Raw genomic sequence first — 26,550 nt, 5'->3', positions numbered from 1 at the left:
CCAGGGTCAGCAAATCCTGCTCTGCTCATGGGGCCAGGGAAGGTTGTGCCCCTAAACCTTTTCCTCCCATGCCAAACTGAGCCCCTAAATATCCAGGCATCTTAAAATCCTTTTGCCTGGGGAGAAGGTGGGAGGAGGTCCATGGGTTTCCTGCATTGTCTCCTGTGATGGAAAACCCTCTTCTTTGTGATTTTATGAATGTCAGTAAAGCAAATTTTCCCTCGGCAAGACTCTTTTTTTGAAAGCCTTTTTTGAAGACTCCTTTTCCCCAGCGATGCAGAAGCTTTAAAAGTATAATTATATATTTTTTAAAAATCCCACCATGCTATTTATAAATTATTCTATATGCTCCCAACAAAGCAAGTGCCAGACTGCACTGGCGGAAAGCCCACTCCTTGCTTGGTTTTAAAATGCAAATAACATTGCTTCTATGATTTTTTTCCCCTATCTACAACAGCATGGGGGAAATCACAATGCAAACTCTTTCCTGAAAAAAAAAGAGAGAGAGAGAGATGAGGAAAACGTGGCAGCCTTGTGCAAGGGAGGTATGGGGAGTGAGATCCAGACCTAAGGTACAGAGACTGGGACCCAAACTTGGGCTGTGGGGACAGAGATCCAGACCCAAGATTAGGATTTTTGGGACCAGCATCTCTCCTCAGTGCTGCCTGGATTCCCCCTGCCTGCCCTCCATCAGCTGTGGGCAGAAGGCAGTAGAGGCAGGGAACAGTGGTGGACTTTTCTCTTTCATTTAAGGCTTCTCCTTGCCCTCTCTCCCTTCCTGCATTCCTCCCCCACACCTGGATGTGCAGAGCTGAGAGTTTTGAAACCTTTAGAGGAGTTGGAAAGCCCCAAGTCCCAGCAGAGCAGTGAAACACTAGGATGCTAAGTGTGGTCCTAGGGGGTGTCTGATAACGGGAGGCAGGGATTTGCCAATCAGATATTTGAATGGAGCTGTTTCTACTGGGCAATGGTGAGCAAAGAACCCAGCCTCTGCTCTGCCTCCCCTGATACCACCCATCTTCGTTTAATGATAAAAAAATAGCATTTATTGATATAAAATAAATAAAGGGGAGGGGGGGATCACAGGTTATTTTCCATCACGAAATTTGCCAGCCGTTGTATCAGAAGACATTAATTTATTATACACCCCAGTAAGTATTCCAGGCAATGCCTCCCGCAAATAACAAAGAGAATATTTATTTCTTAATCCTCTTTTCTGCCCCGCCCCCCCCCCCCCCCCCCCCCCCGTAAGTCATCTCCGGGAGCCCGACAGCATTCAAAGGGTCGGGGCTGTGACATGCCAGCTCCTCGTGGCTGAAGCAGGCTCAGCCCCGGGGCGAGGTTATCGGCCACAGCGATGCGTGCCAAGGTGAGGCATTGAAAAGCCGCTGACCTGCGAAATGTAAGTCAAGCTGTGCCAGCCGTGCGGGGCCAGCGCCGGGCAGGCTTCGAGTGTCGCACCAAGGGCACAACAGCTCAGCTCGTTAAAGGGTTTGCTGCAAACATAATTAAGAGGTGGTATCAGCGAGCACCAGCTCGAATCTCAGCCCTCGTAAATCACGGATCCCCGGGCCTGCGACAGGACCCCCATAAATCTGCGCAGCAAACGAGCTCTGCGGGGGTCAGGGGGAGGGATGCTCCGGCAGCTACTGCCGGGGAGGGACCTTGTGGTGCCGAGGGGATGGGATCGGCCCTGCGAGGGTGGGGAAAAAGCTGAAAACTGTCACACCAAAGGTCGGGAGGCTTGAAGGAAACCAAAATTAATCCCAAATGAGGTAAATCCCCAAAACCAAGCAGCTGAGGAGGGGCAGGGTTAGGGCCACTGAGGATCTTTGGAATAACCAAAGGTTGCAGACCCCTTCTGAGTGGCTCCAGTTTGGTCCCTCAGGCCATGATCCAGTGGGTACCAAATCCCCAGCCCCAGGGGTGTCTGTTCCAGGGCAGACATGGCCCTGTGCAGGTGGGTTTGCTCCAAGAGCTGCCCTAGAGTCCCTGCTCCCCCTGTCCCAGCCCGGCACTGATGGGCAGTACAATGGTAAAGGCGGTGGAGATCATGCAACTTTTGGAAAATTTTCCCTTTCCCCTCCACCCCCTTTCTTTTCCCTTCCGATCTTTCTTTCCCTTTTCTGCTGGTCTTTTGTGGCCTGTCAGACCAACTTCCCTCCTGCCTCAATCCTTACCTTACTCTTTCCTGCACTTTCTCCGACTCTTTCCCCCATCTTCACCCCTGTTCTCTGTGTTTCCTCTCCTTGATCCCTCCCCATCCTGCCACTTCTTTCCCCCCATGAGCAGTACTCTACACTTCGCCCCTTCCCACACCCTTCCAATTTCACCTCATCTTCACCCCATTCCCTTTCCATCACATCCCATCCACATCCCATTGTATGCCAATCTCATCCCATCCTACTCCTTTCCCAATCCCATTCCCATCCCATCCCCATTCCCATTCCCATTCCCATTCCCATTCCCATTCCCATTCCCGTCCCCGTCCCCGTCCCCATTCCCATTCCCATTCCCATTCCCATTCCCGTTCCCGTTCCCATCCCCATCCCCGTTCCCGTTCCCATCGCCATCTCTCTCCGGACAGCCCCGCACTCCCGGGGGCTGACCGGGCCATCCCGAGGGTCGCGGGTGACGCTCCCGCGCCCCAAACCCGACCCCAAACGCGCGCGAGCCTCGGCGCCCCCCGGCGGCGAGCGCGGGAACAGCGCCTCCCCGCGGGGCTGTCCCGGGGCGGTGCCGGGGCGGTGCCGGATGGCGCCGGGGCGGTGCCAGGGCGGTGCCAGGGCGGTGCCGGGGCTGTGCCGGAGCTGTGCCGGGCTGGGGCCCCACCCCGGGGCGGTGGAGCGGCGATGGCGAAGGCGGGCGGGCCCGGGGCGGAGCCGGGCGCAGGCCCCGCCCCGCGGCGGTGGGCGGGCAGCGGTGCCGGGGACGCGCGGTGCCGGTGCCGGTTGGCTGCGGGCGGTGACGGCGGGAGGCGGTGGCGAACATGGCGGCGGCGGCGGCCGAGGAGGCGGTGGCAGCGGCGGGGCGGCGCTGAGGAGGCCCGAGGCGGGCTGAGGAGTGGCGGGGCGGGCGGGCGGGGGCCCATGTGCGGTGGCGGCGGACCCCCCCCGCCCCCCACTACCGACTCCCGTTCGCAGCCAGGCGCCGCCGAGGCGGCTCTGCGGGCGCGGAGCGAGCGCGGCCCCGGCCCACCGGCGGCGGCAGGATGAAGTTCGCCGAGCACCTCGCGGCGCACATCACCCCCGAGTGGCGGAAGCAGTACATCCAGTATGAGGTACGGCCCCGGCCCCGGGCAGGGCTGCGGGCACCGGCCCCGGCCCCCCGCGCCTCCCGGTGCCCGCCGTGCCGCGGGGCGGTGCTGATGGAGAGGCAGCGTGTGTGTGTGTGTCCGCCGCGGAGGGGGGGCTGCGGCTGCGGCGCTGGGCACCCCTCGGCTGTCCGGTTCATTAATTAAGGAATTAATTACCGCCTGTAAGCTCTTGCCGGGGGACAGAGGTCGGGGCACACGCTCGGCACCGGGCATCCCCAGACCCGGTGGGGGCTCAGCACCAGCGCCGGTTCCCGGAGGAGCGGTGACTTTGAGAGCTGCCGGCCTCCCAAGGGCGATCCCGCTGGGCTGGGCAGCTCCCGGCGCCCTCGCTGCCCTGCCGGGGGCCACCGGCACCGCTCTGGGCTCCCCCGAGCCCCCCAGTGCAGGGTTCCGAACCCCCATCAACTCCCCGAGCCCCCCAAAATAAGGAAGGCAGCAAACCCCTATCAACTCCCGTTTTATGATGGTTTTTAAGTAAGGCTCTGCAGCTCGCTGTTTCACACTCCAATCGGGGCGTTTATGGGCACCGTTTGCACCAAGTTCTGCTGCATTAATCGTGAGTTATCTGTAGAACACAGCTTTTTCGGGCTTTATCACGCCTGCCTGCTAAAGGTCATGCTGATTGCTTCGTTTCAGATTTATCACACCGATTCTGGGCTCGGTTGGAACTGGACGGAGCTGGAGGTGGTTATTTGTAGTAAAACCATTTCCTATTCCAGTGTCAGCAGTAAAAGTGGCAGGTGCCAGCGATGTCTTTTCCACAAGTAATGATTAAATCTAGACAATGGAAAGCTGATTGTAGGACAGCTGTGATCAGCAAAACTTCTTGACTGATTGACTTGGTTAAAACCACACAACATTTGTTATTGTTTGAGGGCCTGTATTTTCTCCCTAGGACTATAATAGCAATTTATTTATGCTATCCATATTAATCTGTCTGCATTTGCAAGGAAAGCCACATTTATCTTAGCTTGCTTTGTTATAATGTTGAGCTTGAGAAGTTTATATCTACCCTTTTCACTCTTCCTTTGTTTTCCTTTACCTGACTGCAGAGGAATGGATGTTTAAATAAAAACTGCAAATGGATTTGGCTTTACAACAATATTGTGATCTCCTTGAATTATGTGGAGAGCTAGATGGCCAGATAATGCCATCAGACTTTGAGGAGGAGGAAAACCATTGTCTTGATAAAATAAAGGGCCAGCTTAGTTCTGCATCGTGTCTCTACTGGGTTATCCCTGTGAGACTTGTCTTCTGTTCCTGACAACAGAAAACTTGGATATCTTCCTAAGAGCAGCTTTGGAGGTGTGTTGGAGAGAAAGGCAAGGGGGAAATAAAAGGGTGAAAGATCTGGCTGCATGCTGAGCAAACAGCTGTGTAGAGAGGGGAAGGAGGCCCAGTGAACTACGACACCTTGATTAATGTGTCAAGAGCTCTGCTGCTCGTCGGCCACTGTTTTCATTATGGGAGGTTAATTTTCAGCTGTTTTAAATAGGGCACTATGATTGATTATGTCATTCTCCCTTCCTCCAGCCCAGTTTAAGATGTAGATTTCAGTAAAAACTTCCTTCAAGTTGTTACTCTTTCTAATCACAAGTAATCTCTTTATTGGATAGACAGCTTAATTTGGAGTGAAGGAAAACACAAACCTCACCTTCCCTTTCAGTAATAACTTTCAAACTCTTTGTTTGCCTTGTTGCAGCTGGCTGGATGTGAGTCAGCCTCCTGCTCATGCATATTACAGTGATGGAATAGCCTGGCATTTATTATTCACTGACTGGTGGTCGTGTGGGTGCAGTGCATAAAAGCCCAGCACCACCTCCATTTACTTGTTGATTATACCTGAGGCAAAGAGTACCCAGCCTTCCTTTGTCCAGAAAAATTCCCAGGTGTTGATTAGAAAAGGTGAGGTTAAACTTTGCCTGTGTTACTTGTGTGCAGTGCTGCTTACAGAAGGTGTCACAGTAACATTTTAAAACATTATTTGTGTATTTAATAGTGTTATAATGTTTCTTCTCCTCACAGTTTATATAGTTTCCTTCTTAATTATCTCTGGAACCACCCTCTCAGAGTCAGAGGTCTTCTTGGGTAGATTTTTAACTCTGAAAAGATTCTTCCTGTTTCCAGGATGTCACGTTCAAGATCACAGAATTCTGGAATGGTTTGGGTTGGAAGGGACCTTAAAGATCTTGTCCTATCCCCTGCCATGGGCAGGGACAGCTTCCACTATCCCAGCTTGTTCCAAGCCCCATCCAGCCTGGCCTTGGACACTCCCAGGGATGAGGCAGCCACAGCTTCTCTGGGCAACCTTTGCCAGGGCCTCCCTACCCTCAGGGAAGATTTTTTGCCTAATATCTGATCTAACCCTGCTCTCTTTCAGTTTGAAGCTGTTCTCCGTGAGAGGACTAAAGATGATGCAGAAATTGCCTTCTCTGAGTCGTTCTGTATATAAAGCTTACACGCCCCCATCTTTAGTTATTTCCACTGGAGAGCAGGTGATTCCTGGAGTCTGGCAGGGCTCAGGTAACCTGTGAGATCCTTCGATGGGATTTGGAGCAAGCTTTGCCTGTCAGACCAGGTGTAATCTGTTGGTGATAACCTCAGGAAGAGGAATGGGATTGTTGTGTTTTCAATACGTAAAATTGTAGTTTCACTTTCAGGTGGTCTTAACCAATTGACAGTCCTCAAAACTTCTTACCATCCACATGCTCTTTCCCTCCAAAAAGAATCAGTTTAAGTATTCTAAGTGTGCTTGTAGGAAGTAGGGAAGTTGCCCGAGCTTAGGGCTGGTAGTCAGGATGAGAGCTTTAGGGAGAGAAAAAAACATTCGTTTTCTTTAAACAGGCAAAAGTAAGATATATTTTGGAAGGTGTGACTTAGATCCTTATTTTCTTTCAGCAAAAGCTCTGCAGTGACCATTACTGTACATCTAAGCTCTTTGAGAAGGAGCACTTGGCTTACAGAAAAGAGGGAAAATGGCAGTGAATGCTATTCTGTTTCATTCAGCTTTTCCCAAAGACATTTACCACGACTGAGCCAACAATAACGTGGAGCTTTAAACCATGATGGACTTGATTTGGCTTTCCATTCCAAATTTCCATTCCAAAGATTGCATGAAATGATGTGGATGTGCCTCACCCTGGCAGCAGCAGTGAAGGGCTTTGCTCACCTTGGTTTAGGGGGTCTGGCAGTGCATGTTCTTCTGTAAAGCAAGTTTTCCTAGCCTGTTAAACTACAGCTGTGATATGCACTGCTTCAGTGTACATTTTGCCTCGAAAGTTTTGGGGCACTCATTTACCCCTCAATTCCTTTGGAAAAATATGAAAATGGAAAACAGGAAAAACATGAAAACAAACACAATCCCGACTTTTTGTGTCAGATGACTGAATTCTCATTTCCACATAGTACTGAACAAATTCAAGTAACTCTTGCATGAATTTCAGCTGATGCTTTATTTTTATTTTATTTTATTTTTTTGGCTGAGAGTGTGCTCTGCTGCATATAATGCCCATTTTTGATGCAGGGAAATATTGGAGTTGTTAGTCCTCTATTTACCCACAAACCCTCCTGGGTTTCTTTGTGTCCCTCTCTGGATTGCTTTCAGGAGGAGAGCACTGCTCAGACTTCTAAATGTAAATGTGTATCTGCACATCCAGCTGATGGAACTGTACAACTCACTTGTCCAGTTGCCAGATGGCTGTTTGGTTGCAGTTAATCTGGCCTGAAATTTTCTCTGCAGAAGTCTGAAGGCATTTTTATAGGAAAAGTACATAATACCTTTGAAATCACAACAGCTGTGGAGGGAGGAGCAGAACAATTATTACAGGTGCAAAGTTCATGGGAGAGTTGGGTAAAGGTGTGAGCAGGTGACCTCCCTTCCCTTTTTTTTAAGGTTTTAAGTCCTTAAAACCCCAGGTTTTAAGTCCTTTTGCTGTTGCAGAAGAGAAACAGGGTGCTAAGTTTTAGGCATCGTTTCTTCCAGACACCACCTGCAGCAGGAAGTGGGAGGGGGAGAGGATAGCTGAGGTTGCCCGCTTGCTTTCAGAGTGTCTCTTGCAGAAACAGGCTTTCAGTTTTTGGGAGGTGGCCAATTCTGCTGTCAAACCCAGCTTCATGATAGGCAGTTCACACCCCGGCTTGCCACCTCCTGACACAAATCTGTTGTGCTATTTCACTATTTGTCCTTCGCGCTGTTAGCAGAGGAGCTTTAAGTGGTTTGAAAGACTCCTTTAAAGCAGTGGGGTTTTTTTGAGCGTTTTGAGGTTTTTGTCCTTGATTTGTTCACTGTTAAGGTCTAATGGTTGCATTTTCAAGTGTTTCCTTTTTGCCTTTTTTTTTTTTTTTTTTGTTCTCTTATATGTATTTACAGAAGTTGACTGATGGTGCAAGGTGTAGCACTGGCACAATCTAAAGCAGGGAAATAACCCATTTTGTTTAGTTTGAGGGCACAAAGCGTAATTCTTAAGTGTTTCACATTGACAGTGATGGATAACTTTTGTAAACGATTGGTTCTAAAATTCCGTAATCTAAAGGACTAAGTAGTTTAGGTGTGAAGGAGCACGGAGTCTTTCACTTTCAGGTTATTGGTTTACTTATATAGGTCAGGAAAGAGGTAACAAAATCTGCTGCCCTGCAGCTGCCAGATTGTACTATGTCAGTCTGCATGGGGAGAGGTCTGTGGGACGACTGACACCTTCATCTTTCAAGACTGTTTAGTGCAGGACTGTCAATGTTGTCCTTTGTAATTTGTTTTTTTAAAAAATGACTGATAAAATCAGAGATGAGATGAGTTGTTACTACAGTGACTTTCAATGTGCTGTCTCTTTCTGGTTTGTTTATCCTGTGTCACGTTGTGGTTCATGGAAAAAGTTACAGGTAGGTGAGGATGATGACTGGGATGGAAAAGGAGGAAGATTTTTTGGCTACTTGGTGTGCAGAGGCAGATCATGTGCTGCTGACCAGTGAGTCATGGGGGGAAGGGACTGAAGTGGCCAGTGCGCCCGAGAAATTTTAGAAAAGCTCCAAGAGCAGAGGAGATCTGTGCTGCTGCCATGAGGATCATCCAGCAGTGGCTCAGTTGGGAAAACAATTATGCAAGTGACCTTTGCTGAGACCTCTGTGGACTCAGGAGCCAGACCTTTGAGAGATGCCAGAGCTGCCGGTGTAAGCAGCCACCTTGGGTATCTTGTGATAAACAGACTTGTCCTTTAGACCTTGTGTTTACCCAATGTGTTACAACAGCATTCAGTTCCCTGCTGCTGAGCTGATGGTTTTTACCTCCAGGGTATTGGGGGATTTATCATTTAACCTGGGAGGTTTTATCCTGGGGCCCTGTGACACATACCTCTGCCTCTGCTGTCTTTCAGGATTATGGAAGTGTGGGGTATGTTGAGAATCAGGCAGAATAGATAGGAACTAAGAAGACCTGAATTACTTTTCTTGTGTCATATTTCTGTGGGCTCAAAAATGAGGGAATAAAGTCAGTTTTTTGTAGTGGTGGAGGAGGGTACTCATGTTCAGTATGGGCATTAAGATGTGAGGTGTGTATAAGCAAATCACTTTGCAGTAGGAATGGGTCCTTCCCTGTGGCTTTTAGTGCCAAAATTATGGCTAAGGTTATTCATGAAGTCCTAGAATGTTTTGGGTTGGAAAGGACATTTAAGATCCTCTTGTTCCAACTCCCTTCCCTGGGCAGGGACATTTTCCACTAGACCAGGCTGCTCCAAGCTCTGTCCAACCTGGCCTTGAACACTTCCAGGGATGGGGCAGCCACAGCTTCTCTGGTCAACCTGTGCCAGGGCTTTACCACTCTCACAGTAAAGATTTTTTTTCCCCTAATATTTTACTCCAACCTGCCCTCTGTCGGTTTAAATCCATTCCCTCTTGTCCTGTCATTCTTGGCCATTGTCCAAATGTTCCCCAGTTCTCTTGGAACCCCTTTAGGCACTGGAAGGGGCTCTAAGGGCTCCCTGGAGCCTTCTATTCTCCAGCTGAACACCCCCAGCTCTCTCACCCTGTCTCCATAGCAGAGGTGCTCCCACCCTCTGATCATCATTGTGACCCTCCCCTGAGCTCACCTCATTCCTTCAGTCTTTGGTGTGAATTTTAGTTAGATCCATCTAAAATTAGATTTATGTGGATGTGAGTGAGCAAATCTTTAACCTGTGCCTGGAGTAATACCAGCACCTTCACAACTGCCTGGGAAGAGGCCTTCCAGAAAGGAGTTGCAAGGCAGCTTATGGTGCCTCCAGGACCTGAAACCTGATTCATTAATTAATTCTGGCTGGTGTTAATGTTGCCCTTCAGTTCCCACCTCTAGAGAAGGCCATCACCCTTGGTTCCCTAATCTCCTTGTCTTCAGCTAATCATGTTGTCTTCAGCTTTTAGAATGTATGTGTATTTTTGTGATCCTGTATAACAGTGATGAGAAATCCCTGAGGCTGCTTTTCCTCCATTTGCCTTGACAAACTTCTCTGTGTCACGCAACACTTCAGGTTTTGTTATTTCTTTTTTTTTTTTTTTTTTTTTTTTTAACATAAAACCTTTAGCATCCTACCAACTGGGAAACATTTTTCTGAAGGAAGATGTTGAAATGTACACTTGGAATAAATTTTATAGATTAGGAAGATAACAGGCTTAAGACAAAGCAGTCAGTGAACATGAACCTGTTTCACTTGTGAGCAGAAATACATGTGATAGCCTTGACATCATGTACTATAGTTTTCTGTGCCAGTCTGCAGGATTTAATTGGTTTTGTTTTCAAACAGGCATATCAAAACAGTGTAATTTTTTTTCCTCTTTTAATACTAACTGTGTTCCTTGTTCTCTGCCTCTCCCTTGCAGGCTTTGAAAGAGATGCTATATGCAGCTGTAGACCAGGCCCCTTCTATAGAAGGTAAGCAAATTGTAACCCACAGTTGTGTTTTTCTTGGCACTGGGTGTTGGACACATAGTCCTGCTGCTTTTCTGTCCTCAGTCCTCCTAAATTGGTAAACTTAATATCCTGATGGGCAAATGCCTGGCCTTTCACACCTGCATGCTATATTTGATTATTAGGACTCTTTGTCCTCTTTCCTTGGGACAATAAATGTCTCTGTATAGTTTGAGACAGCAACAGCTGGATTCCTCTCGCTTATAAGGTCATTCAGTGGTTGAAGTATTTTCTTCATTGCTTGAGAATAGAGCTTTGTTTTCCTGTGAGAGCCTGCCACTCTGGGAGATAGCTGTGCTGGAGAGACACTGGTTCCTGGTTTGTTACTGGTGATTTGAGCTGGAAGAGTCTCATCCTTTTGTTCTGTGTCCTCCCTGAATGCTGTGCTGCCTCTCCCATGGGGACATGAGTATATCTTCTTGTTTGCATGTGTTTATTGCCTCTGAATACTCTAGATTATTCTAGTAAGGTGTTTGGTTTTAAGCTCACTGAATGTTAAATGGCTTGTTTAATTAAGTGGTGACCTGTGCAAAATTTCTTAATAGAGCCTTTTACTTTCTGTATCCTTCTTCCTTTTGCTGTCTTTGAAGTACTGAAGCCTCTGTGTTGCTTACTCCTTATTTTCTTGCCCTTCATGTGGATTTCCAACTGCTTTATAACCTCCTTTCCTTTATTATTTTCACTTCTATTGCAGAGTTAATTTTACTAATTTCTGAACATGGCTCTGGGCTTCTTGTATATTTACAGAGCAGGAGAACAAGTGCTGCTCCTGGTGTAGTCAGTTGTCTAATGTAATGCTGGTCACTCTAAATGTTAGGCCATTAATTACTTTCCTTTTGTTGATTAGAACTGGGAAATGAGGTGTGATATGGTTAATATAATGTGATTTTTTTTTTAAATTCAACTCAACTTCACCTGTTCTTTGATTAGAATTTTAAAACCACAGCTGCAATAATTAATAGTTTAAGAGAGTGTGTGTGGGATGGGGCAGTCTGTCCTTAAACTCTCCAGAGGTGCATTCCAAGCTGAAAACTTTGTGGAAGCAATGCTCAGGCAGGTGTAATTTTTATATTTAATCTGACACTTAGTAGCTCACTCAACTCATTGTGCTAATTTTGTTAAAAGAATCACAATTTTCTCTAAAGTACAGGTCCTGGAACTAGGTTTCTAAAGGTTATGGTCCTAGAATCCAAAATCTATGGGTTATCTTTGGAAAACTCAACATACACTGGCAAAGACAAAGTCTTGCTTTATTATTTTAAAGTAGCAAAATTCCATAAAACTCACCCACAAACCTTTCTCCCCAACAGCATAAGACTAAGAGGAACTGAAGTTTTCCGTGGAGGCCAAACTGTCTATAGTAACTTTTAAAGATGACTTAGTAATGTTATTGAAAATCAACTTACTAATGTTATTGGGAGACTGGAGCAATTATAAGACTTTTTCTTTTTTCCCCCCCTCTTTTCTGTCCATTGATTTGTTATTGACAGTGCGAGCAAATGGTGTCTGTGCTAATAGAACTTTGTAGTCTGATGTTGGAATGTGACTTCCTGGGCTTGGCTAGGGTTATCTAGGATTTCAGGGTGGGCTTGAGTTGCTTGTTGTAAAGTGTTATAATTCAGCATTTTGATTTCTTTCTGTAATGTGCTCTGATGTTTGTGTGTAAACATATTTGGCAAAACAAGAGGAGGTGAAGAATAAGATGATATATTTATGCTCTTTTAAACACTGTTATAATTTTAAGCTGTGCTTCTGCTTCCTCTGGTGCTTTTAAAGTCTCAACAAAAGGAAAACAATGACTTAAGACAGTTTCCATCAGTAGAACAATGTTCTGTTCATTTTTGGAGGGGTTGGGTCTTTTCCTCTGTACTGTAGAGAATATAATCCAAACTCTTTTGAACCACTCCTATATAAATCTGTCTGCCTGACCTACCCTTAAGTGGAGAGCAGTTACACTAATTTCTTCACCTTTTGTGCTGGAAATTAATCAACAGCTTTTTTCCATCCCTGTTGTTTACATCTTTCCCTTTTTTAGGCCCTTCTGCCTTTGTTCATAGGAACTTTAGGCCAGGTTTAGTACGTGACTGCACACAAATCTTGCCCAGAACACTGCTCTAGTCCCTGTCACAGGACATGGAGCAAATTCCTTGCATTTTGGGAGGGAATGGAGTAGCTGTTGTCAGGGGCTGGCTGTTGGCCTGCATGTTTCCAGTTTAATATGGATTTTGCAATGGATACTTCAGTGTTGTTTTGAGCTTAGCACAGAAACTACAGGGCTGTGCTACTGAAACCCAGCCTCCCAGTATGAGCCTAATGTAATCTCATTTTAGACTGGTCTAACTAAAATCCATTTGCTAATTGATCTTGTTGATCACAGACATGCTGCAGAGCTCCAGAGCTGGCTTTGATTTACCTTGCATGAATTGTAGGCTAATCTTTGGATAATATATTGGATTGTGAAGACAAGGGAGTTTTGTACAGCAAAGCTGAGACTGTTCCTGGTTCTTATTCTGCTTGGCTGGATGTGTGATCTGGCATTTGTGAATGAATTTCTTAGATTTCTGCTGCAGGCTGCTTACTATGTCAGTCAGTAAAATTTGTGTATAGACAGAAATGTTTCCTATTGCTTAGCAGAATGCTGAAAGCACTTTGGAAAGTCTTTAAAACAAACAAAAAAAAAAAGTGCTACCCTCTTAACCAAGGCATGTTGTAAATAATTGGCAAGGCAGGTAATAGGTGAGCCATCCTTCATGAACAGCTTTCTTTGGGTTTGTATTCAGGCATTTTCTGTTTGTGGATGGGTAAACAAACCTAACTTCAGAATGATTCTTAAAAGTTTTGGAATGGATAGTTGCTTATGCTACTTTAGTAGACAAAGTGCTGCTGGGAAGAGGGTCTTGGCTCTAAATTGTGCAGGTTATTCTGTGGATATATGGTGAACCTTCTCCCTGTGCTACATTGAATCACACCTATGTCTACCTGCTTTTTCCTATTTTTGGGTAATAAACAGACTGTGATTTTAATAAAAAGCCTTGTAGAGGTAGATAAGCAAAACCTGCCATGGCTGTATAGTAGGAGGAGGTTGTTCATAGCTGTCTCCTGACACAGTTGCAAGGTGCTGTGGCTCCCTGTGCTTCATGAGAGTTATTCCAGACTGTAGCATGTCTTTTCTGGCAGTTCCTAGCTGTACACATAGATTTCTCTAATCTGTTCAAAGATACATTTTTTTCATCCATCTGTCTCCTTTGTAATGACAGTTTTTATATGCCAGTGTTATTCCCCCAGATGCTCCTCCTCTTTTTACAAGGCAATCCCCTGATGAAACCTGCACCATCCTTCCACCTGAGCAACATCTGTACTAAATTAGTGTTCAGTCTGTTAATTCAATCCCATGCACATCACTGGGAGAGGTATCAAATGATGCTGGATTCCCAGCTGTACGATGAGACTTGCTTGGCTTTCTGGAGAGTTCTTTGGAGCGTGTTTGCTTCGTTCGTTGTTTGTTGTGTTCTGCTCGCTGTTACCAGAACAATGGGGATGAATGGATGCTGCTCCCAGCATACCATGCCCAGCTCCCTGAGGCACAGCAGGAAGGCCTGAATGCAAGTGTGCCAGACCAGGCACCCTTTTTTGACCCTAAGATACCTTTAGCAAGAATCTGTGATGATTTAGAGGCTAAACTCAAGCATAGCCCTGCTTTCGTCTGAGGCAGAATGTCCAGTACGGCAAAAGCATGAAATTCCGACCTCACTGGGAGCATGCTGGTTGTTTTTTTTTGTTTGTTTGTTTTTTGTTTTTTGTTTTTTTTTTTTTTTTTTGTTTTCTTTGTTTTTTTTTTGTTTTGTTTTTTTTTTTTTTTGTTTTGTTTTTGTTTTTGTTTTTTTTTGTTTTGTTTTGTTTTTTTTGTTGATTTCTTGTTCTCCCACTGCTTCCTGTTCCATTTGTCACCTAGTAAAGCAGGTTAGTGGACCACTCTTGCTCGGAGTGCTCCTGATTATTCCACTTGGTGAACAGATGTGTCGGCATCTCCCCGAGCTCCTTGCGGTGCTGCTCTCCTTGGCTGCAGTGGACACAAAAGTGCAGCTGTAAATTATTCATCCTCATTATCTGCTCCAATGGACAGGGGCCACTCTAAATATTATTTCTTAGAATATGTGCCTTTCAGATATTTAAATTTATCCTCCCTTTAATACTTGTGTAAACAAATATCGTTGTTGTAATATCAGATGGTACGAGAGTGTCCTGTTGCATCCTCCTATTATGGAAATTACTTAACCCCAATCCTGAATTCCAGTGGCACCTTTCAAACAAGGATCACAATGGCTCTGTGGGGATGGAATGGTGTATTGGGATAGGGGTGGGGAGTGCTCTAGGGTAGAATTCAAACCCAAAGGTAAGAAGTGGTGCTAAAGCAACATTAATTGGCAGGGGAGAAGCTTTAGTGGTGACAGATATCCTCTGCTGGTGCCTGTAATCTTTGTGGTTGCCTGTTTACTCGTGATGGATTAGGAAAGCAAGAGATGCAAGTTTGGGACATTCTGAGAGTGCCAGCACTGGCAGTGTGTCCCATGTTATCCCACCCTTGTTTCTGCTTTCATTTGTAAAGCACTTGCCCTGTTAACTGACAGCTACAGATCTTTAGTTTGGATTTAATACTGTTGCTGAATAAACAAAAGGGTATTCTTTAGGGGCATAAATAATCTTGGTGAATAAGTAGGGTGTAGGACATCATATTATTTTTCTTTCCAGAGGAAGTTATGAGCCTGACAGTTTTTGTTACATGCAGACATGCTTTGTAAGGTTGATCAAAGACTTATGATTTGTCTGTATATATGCAGATGCCTTCTTTTTATTTCAAAATAAACATTTGTTTCCAATTGCACAGGCTTACTTTGTAGCAGCTTGAGGTTTTGTTTACATGGGAATGCTTAAGGCTTAAAAGAGTCTTAAACAGAAGTGCTGCACATCAGAAGCAGTCACAAAGAGATTAATGCTTTGTCTTTATTTCAGCGTTTGTCGCACACCCATGAGGACACGGGGGTTGGTGTTCTACACCCCAGAGGCAGGTCCTTGGTTCTGTCTAGGCTATACTTCAGTCTCTGTATTTATAATTAATATGTAAACTAACAAAAAAAAATATAATCCCATGACAATCCTCTTCTCAGTTGTAGACCTGATGCCAGGTATTGGATTAGCTGTAAAAAATAGGTTATTGGGCTTGTGGAAAACATTGGCTCCCAGAGTGTGCAAACGGTGGACAGGAGGAGAACTTGGCAGCATACCAGCACTTAGAGAAGGAGATGATGTCTGGTTTCTTTTCCCCTGGAGCAATAAAATTTGAAAGGTAAACAGTGCATATGGTTGGAGTAGGGTCCAGAGAGAACAGCTGGATGTTCACTAAAATATTTGGAGCACAGATGCCTGTGTGAAAATGTGCAGTACTGTGTGTTCATGTAAAAGTCATTTTGCTGTCAGGAGCGGTTCAGTGCTCACAGCAAGTCAGCACAGAGACTGCTTTGTACCCAGCCCTGCCACTTTCTGTGCCTTCAGAGCAGCCCACGCCGCTGGTACAGTGACTTTCTCTGAGGTGATGAGCACCAAGAGCCTGAATTGTGCTTAACCAGTCATGAGTGTAACGTGGTTATGGAATAAAGGTCAGGTGAGGCACAGAGCTGGAGTCACAGAACGGAAACAGAGAGTGGTTTGGGTTGGGAGGGACCTATGAAGGCCATCTAGTCCAGCCCTCCTGCCATGGGCCAGGACACCTTCCACTAGACCAGGCTGCTCCAAGCCCTGTCCAACCTGGCCTTGAACACTTCCAGGGATGGGGCAGCCACAGCTTCTCTGGGCAGCCTGTGCCAGGGCCTCCCCACCCTCACTGTGGAAAAAACCATCTTCCTTATATGTAATCTAAACTGACCCTCTCTCAGATTAAAACCATCACCCCCTGTCCTAACACAACAGGCTCTGCTAGAAAGTCTGTCCCCAGGCTAACTTGTTGATTGTGGAGACGACCAGCCAATAGGAGGTTTGATGTCATTACTGTCCTGCAGACCACAGGTTCTCAGGTTGTGGTCTGAGAGTCCATTCAGGGCCTGCTGGTGTGCTCAGGGTCCTGTCCTGCCTGCAGATACTGTGAACTCTTTCACTAATTATAAACCAGAAAGTCTCCTGGAGCCAGTGGGAGCCTCTCTGGGGCTCTTGGGGTGGTGTGGGACCACTCAGGGTATCCAAGAAGGTCATGGGGGGTGGGGTGGTTTAGCAGGTTGATCACCATTTCTTTATGAAGGAAGTTTGTGATTGCAGTCAGTGGAAATGCTGGACTTCCTCACCCTTTCCATTTGCCCCATGGCCAGCTCGTGGCTGATTTTCCACTTCATCTGTGTGGACAAGCCTGGAAACTTGTGCTGCTGCTGAGCAAGCCTTCAGCCTTTGGCTCTGCTTTGTGGTGTGCTCTGTGCAACTTCAGCAGCAGCTCAGATTGCTCTGACACATTCATGTTCTGTGAAGAACTTGAGTCCTAAGCGTACCAAAGAACAGGCTCAAGGCTTAGGAAGAGGCAGTTAATTGAATCATAGAAGGTTCTGAGTTGGAAGGGTTGTGGAGTCTCAGCCCCTGTTGTCCCCAAGAGTCACACCACGTGCCTGAGAGCACGGTCCAAATGCTCCTTGAGCTCTGTCAGGCTTAGTGCTGGGACCAGTTCCCTGGGGAGCCTGTTCAGTGCCCAACCTCCCTCTGAATGAGGAACCTTTTCCTAATACCCAAGCTAACCCTCCCCTGACACACCTTCAGGCCATTCCCTCCCTGTCACTGGGCACCAGAGGGCAGAGATCAGTGCCTGCCCCTCTCCTTCCCCTCATGGGGAAGCTGAAGACTGTGCTGAGTCTCCTTTTCTCCAGGCTGAACAAACCCTGTGACCTCAGCCTCTCCTCAGATGGTTTCTCCTCTGGACCCTTCACCGTTTTGCTCTGTCATTTTGTCCTGTGCCCTTTTTTCCTTTACTTCAGCATCCTTTGGTATTGAGTGCTAAGAGGTGTTAAATCCAGGATAATCCAAGAGCAGGAGGTGATGGTGGAAGCTGGACCTGGCAGTCCAGGCTGACCCACAGGAAAGGGCTGGACCTAGAACCAGTTTTGCAAACCTTCTGCTGCAGAAGGGGTGTAGATGATTCCTTAATGATGTGTGTAGGATAACAGCAACATCAGAAATGCTCAGCTGTGCCTTTTTCTCTCTCTCTTTTTTTTTTTTTCCTTTTTCCTTCCTGCATTTGCTTTCCCATACACTTGAGATGCCAGTCTGTGCTTAGAGGAATTAACAGTGCTTGTAATTTAGCTGGAATGTGCCAAGTTTCATGTTAATGGTCAGAACTCAAGGCTTGGAAAGTAGATTTGCAATGCTGGAAGATTGACAGCCAGCACTCCTGAGACAGCAGTGAGATATCAGGCTGTACACATGAGAGCACTGCACATGTTTATGCAGGAAGCCAGTATTTATTGCTTTGTTTCAAAAAAAGCCTTCTCTAGACATCTTAAGAGCAAGATTTAGTGTGTGTGAGGCAGCCTCTGGGTTTCTAGTCATTCCTTTGGCACTGTGTTTGATATAGGTGACTTGAATTATTAGACAATTAGGATTTTTGGATGAGACTGTAGCTACGTGGTGAATAATGCAACATGAATTAAGGTTGATTGGTTTCTCGTTTCTTTAAAAATGCATGCTGTGGGCAAGGGAATGAGCAGAGTGTCCCTGGAAGGAGATCCTCATTCTTCTACATCATAGCTGCTTGCAGGATGCTTCAGAAAAACGGCCAACATGCCAGTGGCCATGGAGTGGTGACATCTCTGTGTGAGGTGGTGGAGGACCAAAGGCTGTCCCTCTCCCTAGAGTGGTCCTTTGTGTTCTCTTAATCTGCTGCAAGGCCACACCACGCGCAATTAGTCTCTCAACATGAGAAGGTCTCTTTGATTAGGTAATTTTACAACTAGCAACAACGTGGCAAAAAGTCAACCCAGTCCTGGTGACATATAATTTCCGAAGTAAAAACAAAAGCTGGTTGCATATTTCACCTGGTGGGGTTTTTTTTAACATTGTATCTGTATCCTTACAGCTTGACATCAAGCAGATAAAGAATTAATTTTGAAATGTGCTTTTTAGATATTTTAGATATTTAGATATTTTAGATATTTTAGATATTTAAGGTATTTTAGATTGTTTTATGCTACCTTTGTTGAGTGTGGTAACCTTTTTGCCCTGAATTAGTACAGCCTAAGTGTGAAAGCCTGATCCTATAGTTCAGTTCTTTTGGGAACTGAGAAGGGGAAACCATGGAGAGGTATAAAGCATATTTTACTAACCTCTGGTATGACGAGAGTACATAAAATCCCTTAGTTGTAAGGCAGCAGCACCATGAGTCAGAGTTGTCTATGTTTAACTAAAAAATCAGAAAGAAAACTGCCTAAAATGCATACACTTGCTTTTTAAAGTGTTTTTTCTCTGTCCAGGGTGGTGTCTGGGAATCACAGAGGGCAGAGACATCACTGGAATGGTGCAAAGCCTTTCTGGGCACTGACTCTTCTTGAACTGTGCACTCAGCAGCTCGGCTTCCCCTCTGCAAGGGGGAAACCTTGTTTATCTCCTAGGAGATGGAAAACCAATTTCTGCTTCTTGATGACAAGCTGGCAGGCTATTTGACTAAACAAGAGAGGCAAGGCAGTGTGGCCAAGAAGAGGGGAATATAAATACCAATATAAATGCAATTTATTTTGCATGTGCTACATAGCCCCAAGCACACGTTTTAGAGGGGGAGTGAGAATTTTTTTACATGCTGAAATGCCAGCTCTAAATAGAAAAAGAGGCAAATTTGACATCCAGACTGTGTTTATAACCTTGGTTTTATTTTTACTGTAATTGCTTTTGCATGCTTTTATAAATGCTCCTAATGTCTTTGTGGGGCAAAGTGCAGAGGAGCTGCAAAGATCAGTGTGGGTGAGCTGATAACTTGGGATCTGTCTTGTCCCACAGTTGCAGACTTGTTCTGATATGTGCCCAAGGCTGCTATTCTGGAACCTCCTTGCTGGGATCCCGTCCTTGCACAGCTCTGAGAGTCAGAGTCAGCCTCTCCGCTTGCCAGTCCTCTCATGGGTCAGCTATAGGGGAAAAACGGGCACTGCTGCTCTAAACCCCCATTTTTAATTTTAATTTTCTCCTGTTCCAGCTGACTGATCATTTGTATGAGTTTGTCATGAATTTCTTTGGTTTGAATGCTCTGTGTCAGGGCATTGGTGTGGTTGCTGAGAGTGAACCCAGGTTCTTTATGGGCTCAGCTGCAGGAGTGAGTCACAGGTGAGGCAGTAAAATGGGGTAATAATGAGCAGAATTGGCTGATGGACCTATAAAGTGAATTTTATAAATAGCTTAATGGAATTTGGCTTGCACTTCAGCGTTTTGGTGTGGCTTTGTCTTCCTTAATCAGAAGTAGCAATCAGGAAGCGAGGAGAGAAATAATCTGAGAGCCTGACATGGCATTCCATGTTATTTCATGGTCCTTGAGCTCTGCAGCAGTCCAAGGCAAAGGTTCACTTTCTCAAGCCTTGGTTGGGGCTGCACCTTGGTGAACAAAGGTGCAGGAAAACAACTTTTGGAAGTTTCATGTGCTTCTGAAGCCTTTGGGAGATTGGACTATCATCCAAAGACAAGAAAGCTTCCCAGGGAGGATGAGGGAAAGGAAAAAAATCAAAATACCTTGTGCTTGTCTGTGATCAAGCTAGATTAAATTGTGCTCACAGGTGGTATTTGTGAATATAGAGTTTGCATTTTGGATGCTGGAGGTGATGATATTGATGATATTGACAATCATTTATGGTGTGGATTTAATTAATATGACATCAATAAGACTAGTTGATTAAAGCTTCATGTTTCAAAGGATAAGCCAGTAAAATATAGATTGTAAATGGAATTTTGAGCAATTGGAGGCAGAGAGGATAGAGACAGGATTCTGAGCTTGAAGGGCTCACCACACCTGATGAGCCCCATCTGCTGTCCTGATCCTGCTGAAAAGTGACTGCTGGTTAGCACTTCAGATCCTGCAAAAATACCCCATGCATCAGGTGAGAGTTTTAGCAATATATCAGCAGCAGGGAGCTGACACAGCTTTATTGCTGCTCCCTTCAGCAGATGTCCTTTTTGTGGTGGGGCCTTGGGAAGGGAGCGAGTGAGGAAGGTGGTGAGTAGGGGTTCATCTGTGTGCAGCCAGCACACCAGGAGCTGCTCAGGGCTCCAGTCCTGCTGCCTGGCTCACATTTCCACGGGTGTGAGGGCACTGCTCTCTGGTGCATTCAAGGTCTCAAATCAAATCCTGTGTTTAATTCTAAGCTTTGGCTTACAGGCCCAAAGTTCTGAGAGTTCCCTGCATTTTGGATTCCAATGTCTCCCCCTTTTTTTTGCACCAAGAACGTTCCTTTGATGGCTTTGTGAATCATCTTTCATGTGCATTGGAGCAGGTAAGGCACAGCTATCAATCTTAAAATCTTCCCACCACGGTGCAAGGCTCGATTTATTGAGCAGATCATCCAACTCTGGTGCATCATTTTGCCTCTGTGTTATCTGCACCCGTGTCTTCTTGGAGGGGAAGATCAGTTTGCTACCAGTGGTGTTAAATAGGACTTTAAACTCAAGCCTCAAAGGATCCAAAAGTCCTGACAAAAGAGCTTTCAAATCTTCCCTTCCTGTTTTAGAGATCCAAATGCAGCTCAGCTAGAATTAATCTGTACCAGTTTCACTTTCAGTTTCTTCTGCTTTCAGGCAGCTCCTCCAGGTTGAGTTCCAGGTGTTGCTCTCCGAGTTGATGTGGTGGGACCACTCAAGATGGAGCAGATGTTCATCCAGCTCAGGAGGAATCCACCATTGGAAGAAGCCTGATCTGGGCTTGGGCTTGCCAAAGCACAAGTAATGTAATGAATTAGTCATCAGGCAGAGAATTCACTTCCCTGGGGACATGGAGAGGCAGGCTGGTACAGCCCAGCTGTCAGTCAGGAATTGCTGATGCAGGAGCTCTTCACCAGCTGAGAAGGTTCCCCCTCCTGTTGATAACATAATATATTAAGGCTCAGTTGCCAAATCCTTTCATTTGGTATTTCAGTAGTAACATAAGGCCTTCATGGCGAGTCTATAGTCTCTTTAGCTAACCTACAGAGATAGTGAACTGCAAACCTTAATTGTAGCAACTCTGCTGTCTTCTACATGGGAGGCAATTTTATTGGATCCTTTTTGTGTGGTCAGCAGGGTGTGCCAGAGGGTTTGCCATCTCCATCCATTTTGGGAGTGATTTCATGGTTACTGAGGTATATGGGTCACAATGGGGTGAGTTTGGGACGAGGTGTTTCTGCTCTGTCACCCTCGTACCACCTTGCCCACAATTCTCGTTTTGTTTTGGTTTAATTTTCCTCTCTTGTTTTGCATTCAGCAGTAGCACGTGGCTCACGGTGGCTGTTCTCATGTGTGATAATTATTTTCTGAGATGTTTGGAAGTTTTATCAAGTGAGGAAGGGGAATTACAGCTGTAATTGTGTGCTGTTCTGTACATAATTAGCTCAACGTCTTGTTGAGATTTTCACTTACATGCACCGTTTCTGTCTTTAGAGTGGTTAAAAAGGCTTCTGTCATTATTCTTGTCCTGCCTTCTGAATTTCCCCAGCATAACTCCCAGCTATGCTGATCCTTTGGGGAGTTGCCCTTATGGCTCTTGGCCAAACTCTCAATTTTTCTGTTACCTTTGCTGGACAAGCACCACATGCAGTATCAGATAAATGAGTGATTCTCTGCTGTAGCAAGGGGAAGTGGCACAAGAACTTCAAGATAATGGTTGTTACTGTGGGCTTTCACAATTTTTTTTTTTTTAATAGTGAATGGTACCTTCCAGATTTTATCTTAAAGTTTGCCTTAACTTTCTGGTACCCAAAGGGCTTTATTATTGTTAAGTCCTATACTGAACTGTGTTGGAAGTGCAAAATAAAAATATTGCAGGGGGATTTATTCCATGCACTGCAGATGAGATTTCTGTGAAACTTTTTACTTGCACTCTTTTCTCAGAGTATTTTGCAGTTACTTCAGCCAAGATCGTGTTGGAGTTTGAAAATGGTCTTCTTGTGAGAGCAGAGTCTAGAGAATGAAGTGTTCAGTTTCTATTGCTGTATCATCACTTTATACTAATTGCAGGAGATCCACTTGAAATCATCTAAATTTAAAAAAAAGGAAGGGGAAGAAGTTTAGACATAGTGCTAAATTCATAACTTCCTTAAATTCTTTTGCAAATGTCTATCAGACCTTGCAGTCCTCATGTGATCCTGCTGTTGGGAGATTTTCAAATAGAGGAAGTAAAGCCAAACCTCTCATAATAATAGCTGAGGTCAGTGGAGGTTTTTGTCTTTTAGGAGTTCCTTGTAACTGTAACCGAAAGAGGTGGTATTATTTTAATTAATTATTTTTGTCAGATGAAAATAGTTAGCTGTAACAGAAAGGAGAAAATTGCCACTGTGAGTTCTCTTCCCATTTTTATCTTTAAATTTTCCAGTCTATAGGCTAGGCTAAGGCAATACGTCTTGGACTGCTTGGGAACTGGTGTTTTGTCATTCTCTGTTTTTCAATTTTAAGTTTATTTACAGAAATCAGCAAAAATAAGGAAGTGCTTCATGTGCAATGCTTAGTCGCTTGACTGTTATGTATGGTCAGAGTTGACAACTTCTCTTTTTAAGGGTCTGGGTACAGATTTGTGTTGGGTCATCATTTAGTTTTTAATCTTTCAAGACTGGCATTATTGATATTTCTTAAAACTGAGTCCTACTTCTGGATTTTTAGTTTGACTCCAGTGCTGCTGTGTTGGAAGTGATCGCAGCTGCTTCGCACTTGGGCTGTGCAACACTGATTCTTTCTGCTCTGCATAACTTCCTTGGAAAGTTGATTTATCTAGATCTTCAGTTTCCCCCCTTGGAGGGTGACAAGAGGTTATTTGAACTGAAAACAAAGGTTCAAATAGCTATTTGAAATCTAAACAGAGCAGGGAGTGTGCCATCTGAGAGCCAGTTCTCTCTGCTTTATCCAGTGCTCCTCTTGCACACCACACTTGGGGGAATTTTTTGTTGGTGGGGAGGAAAGTTCCCAGTTGGGTTGCAAAGCCTGTAGCTGTTTCTGAGGAGAGGAAAAGAGGAGGCAGAAACCTCTGCCCAACAACCTTAAATTCATCTCCTGGGCTTCCCTTCAGCGCGTGGGAGAAAAACTATCTGCTCAGATCCTACCAAGAAATGGCCTATTTAATAAGCATTCTGTAGATCTATTTATTTACAAATATTCCTGGGCTGTAATTAAGGAAGGCAGCTCTTCTCTGTGCTGTCTGGTGCTCACTTCCAGGCTGGGAGCGGCACGGGATGAGTGACTGCAGGCGGTGTCGGCTCCACGCATCCGTCTGTTCCAAACAAGCAGCTCTGCAGCTGATCAAAGCAGCAGGATTAGGCTGCTCCTGTGGAATTAAACTGCTGAGGAGGGGATAAATAGCAGACCTACCTGAACTGACAGGCTTTGTTGACAACAGGATAATGGGAATCACTTGGTGTTTTGTTTTGTTTAGTTTTTAGCAGAGGTGCTGTTCTGTCTAGTGGAATATTTGCTCTTCAAAGCCCAAACAACTGGGTTACTCCTGATGGAAAACTGCACTGCACACAGTTCCATATGCAGGGCAAAGTTTATCTTCACCAAGCTGTAAGAAATGCAGGGCATCCTTGTGGGTGTGGGTTTTCCAAACATTTTTCTTATAAAGAGAGTTTTTGGTTCACACACATGTATTAATAGTCTGAATTAAATCCTGCATGGCTACTCTTATGTCTGTCTTATAAAGCAGCATATTTATCTCAGACATGGAGAAGAACAGGAAACTAGCAATATGTCATGGATTACACTTGCCTTTTGGGCTCTAGATGACGAGTCGGGTTGTCTTTCCCCCCACCACATTTCTGCTTTTATAATTCACCAGATATTCTCACCTAAATGACACTTATTTAGGTAGCCCTGTTGAAAGGCAGCCCTTTTGTTTTCTCTTTAATACTGCTTTTTATTCATCCAAAGTACACCTCTATGCATAGTAAGTACTTGATATGATCCCATATAATCATCTTAACGGAAAAAGAAATAGCTTTTAGAACAAATAAATTTTTTTCACATTCTACACGTAAGCATTTAAAATTATTTCCAAAAACCTACTTTTCTTAGGTTGAATTGAAGCTTATGCAAGTCTTATAGTTTTGGTCACCCATTAAGTAATAAAATAATGAACAGCACAAACTTTGATCTAGTGCTTTTGGAATTGTGTCTGTGGAAATGCCACTGTCCCTGTCTAGAAAGATGTCAGTGGAAGAATTAACCAGCTGCTGTCAGCTGTGGACTCCTCTTTGGTGCAAAGTGAGGTTCTTGTCTCTTCTCTTTCATTGTTGTTTTATTTCAGGTTAGAAACCAGTAAAAAGTCAGAGTTCCCTGTTAAATCAGGAGTAGAAATACGTCAGCGTGTTTACTACAATCTGTTTCCACTTACTGCTCCTGTCAAATTGGTTACATTCACAAAGTACAAGTAGCATTTGTGGTACAGGATCATTTTAAAAGGCAGATTTTGTATAATAGCTTTTCCTTGTCATTTTATTTTTATTACAGCTTTCTTCTTACTGCAAAGTGAGGAATTTTACGTCTGGAATAGGATTCAGTGTCTGATTCTTTGACAAGTTCATTTTGAGTCTGGCTGTGTCTTATTTTTATCAATTACAGTATTTCTTTTATATTTTTGGGGTACCTAATTTAGTAGCTGGTAACTGAAGACACTTGTGAATTCTGTGAAATTTCAGTGTGAGCGTTTGAACTTGGATCATGTGCTACTGTTGGGGAGTGGAGGAGGAGGAGGAAGAAGCAGAAAAGTGTGGTTTTCTTTCTGGGCAAGGAGTGAATTCCTGCAGAAGGCATGGCACTGGGCAAGGGGGAAAACCAAAACTGATGGTCCTGAGCTGTTTCACTCCTTGTGTTGGCTAAATCTTGTGAAATTGTTGGAACTATGACTCACTTTCTTATAGAGAAAGATCATGTGAGTAAGCTCAGAGCCTTTACTCCACTACATTGTTGATACAGGACATTTTTTCCTTGTTATTGTTAAAAAAGGCCTGCCAGACTACCTTAAATGTATCTTGCTTATCTCCTGTGGAAAACTCTCAGTTCTGGCGGTAAGGTCTGTCCTGCCTTGCCTCTGAAGTTAAATTAGCTGGTTTGGTGTATGGGCTATTTCTTGTAACATTTTCTGTGGAATTTTATGGAAGTGTTGTCAAAAGTGTGGGTATGAGTCTGTAGAATTATCAAGGCAGTCTTTGATGTGAGCCTCGTTAGACATCATCCATCCTTATTGCCTCTAAATGGAGGCCACTGAAAGAGTACAGGAACATTCTCCTAGAAGCCGTGAACAGTGTAGACCAAGGCTGCAGAAAATGGCTTGTGATGTTTGCCACGATTGAGAAGCATGAAGAGATTTGTGATAGGTCCTGAGCAACTTGGAGCTTGTTCCTGAATTATTTTTGCTTCAAAATCACCTTCTGTGGCATTTGCTCAGTTAAGCCACTGGGAGTTTTCTGTTTTCCATGAGCTGCACTCTCCTGAGCTTTCCCCTTTGTGTCTCTTCCCTTGAAGTGATCCTTTCAGTGTAGTGATTGGACTAATTTAGTTTTGTGGGGCTCTTATGCCAGTCATTCCTGTTCTGGCTGTGAGCAGGACCTCTTCCACAACAGCCAGGTTGCACCTCATCCCATGATCCACTGCTGTGGCTGGTTCTGGTGTCAAAATTTACTTACAATGAGCTTCATTTTAATTTCCCCTAGCAGCTGGTGCTGGCAGACAGCAAGGATCTGATGTTCTGAATTGAGAAAGCAGGAGGGAATTTGTTCTCTGCTGCTTTATGCCCCTCAACAGAGGTGTGAGACCTGCAGGTTTTGCATCTTCTGCTCTGCCATGGGTCTGATGGAATTTCAGGCCTTGTGCATTTTAACTTTTTATATTTAACCTGTTTAACGTTCCACTTTACATCTTTCAAGTATTTCCTGTTGGGGGAGAAGTGGTATTTGTTTGATTTGGAATCAGTGTTTAGCTTTAATCAGCAGTGTAGCATTAAGAACTTTATCACAGTAGAAGCCTGAGGGTTTAAAAAAAAATCTGTGACTTCTCTCTGTTCTTGCTGTTTGTGTATGGAAGTGTGTTGGAACGTTCCCTGGTGATGCTGGTACTTCATTTGAAT

General features: G+C 44.9%; 1 protein-coding gene across 2 annotated transcripts in view; it reads left to right on the top strand.

Moving 5' to 3' along the window:
* The first annotated feature begins 2,967 nt into the window (after positions 1-2,967).
* XPR1 (xenotropic and polytropic retrovirus receptor 1) overlaps positions 2,968-26,550 on the top strand; it is a 109,651-nt gene continuing 86,068 nt past the window's right edge. The window contains exons 1-2 of one of the 2 annotated variants that reach the window (XM_053984982.1): positions 2,968-3,280; positions 10,160-10,211. In XM_053984982.1, coding sequence (XP_053840957.1) covers positions 3,212-3,280; positions 10,160-10,211 — 121 coding nt within the window. In that variant the 5' untranslated portion in view covers positions 2,968-3,211. The remainder of the gene's footprint in view (positions 3,281-10,159; positions 10,212-26,550) is intronic. The other variant, XM_053984981.1, reaches the window with a different exon arrangement.

Source organism: Vidua macroura, chromosome 9, assembly GCF_024509145.1.
Source record: "Vidua macroura isolate BioBank_ID:100142 chromosome 9, ASM2450914v1, whole genome shotgun sequence".
Taxonomy (NCBI): Eukaryota; Metazoa; Chordata; class Aves; order Passeriformes; family Viduidae; genus Vidua; species Vidua macroura.
This window is presented reverse-complemented; position numbering and strand designations above follow the sequence as displayed.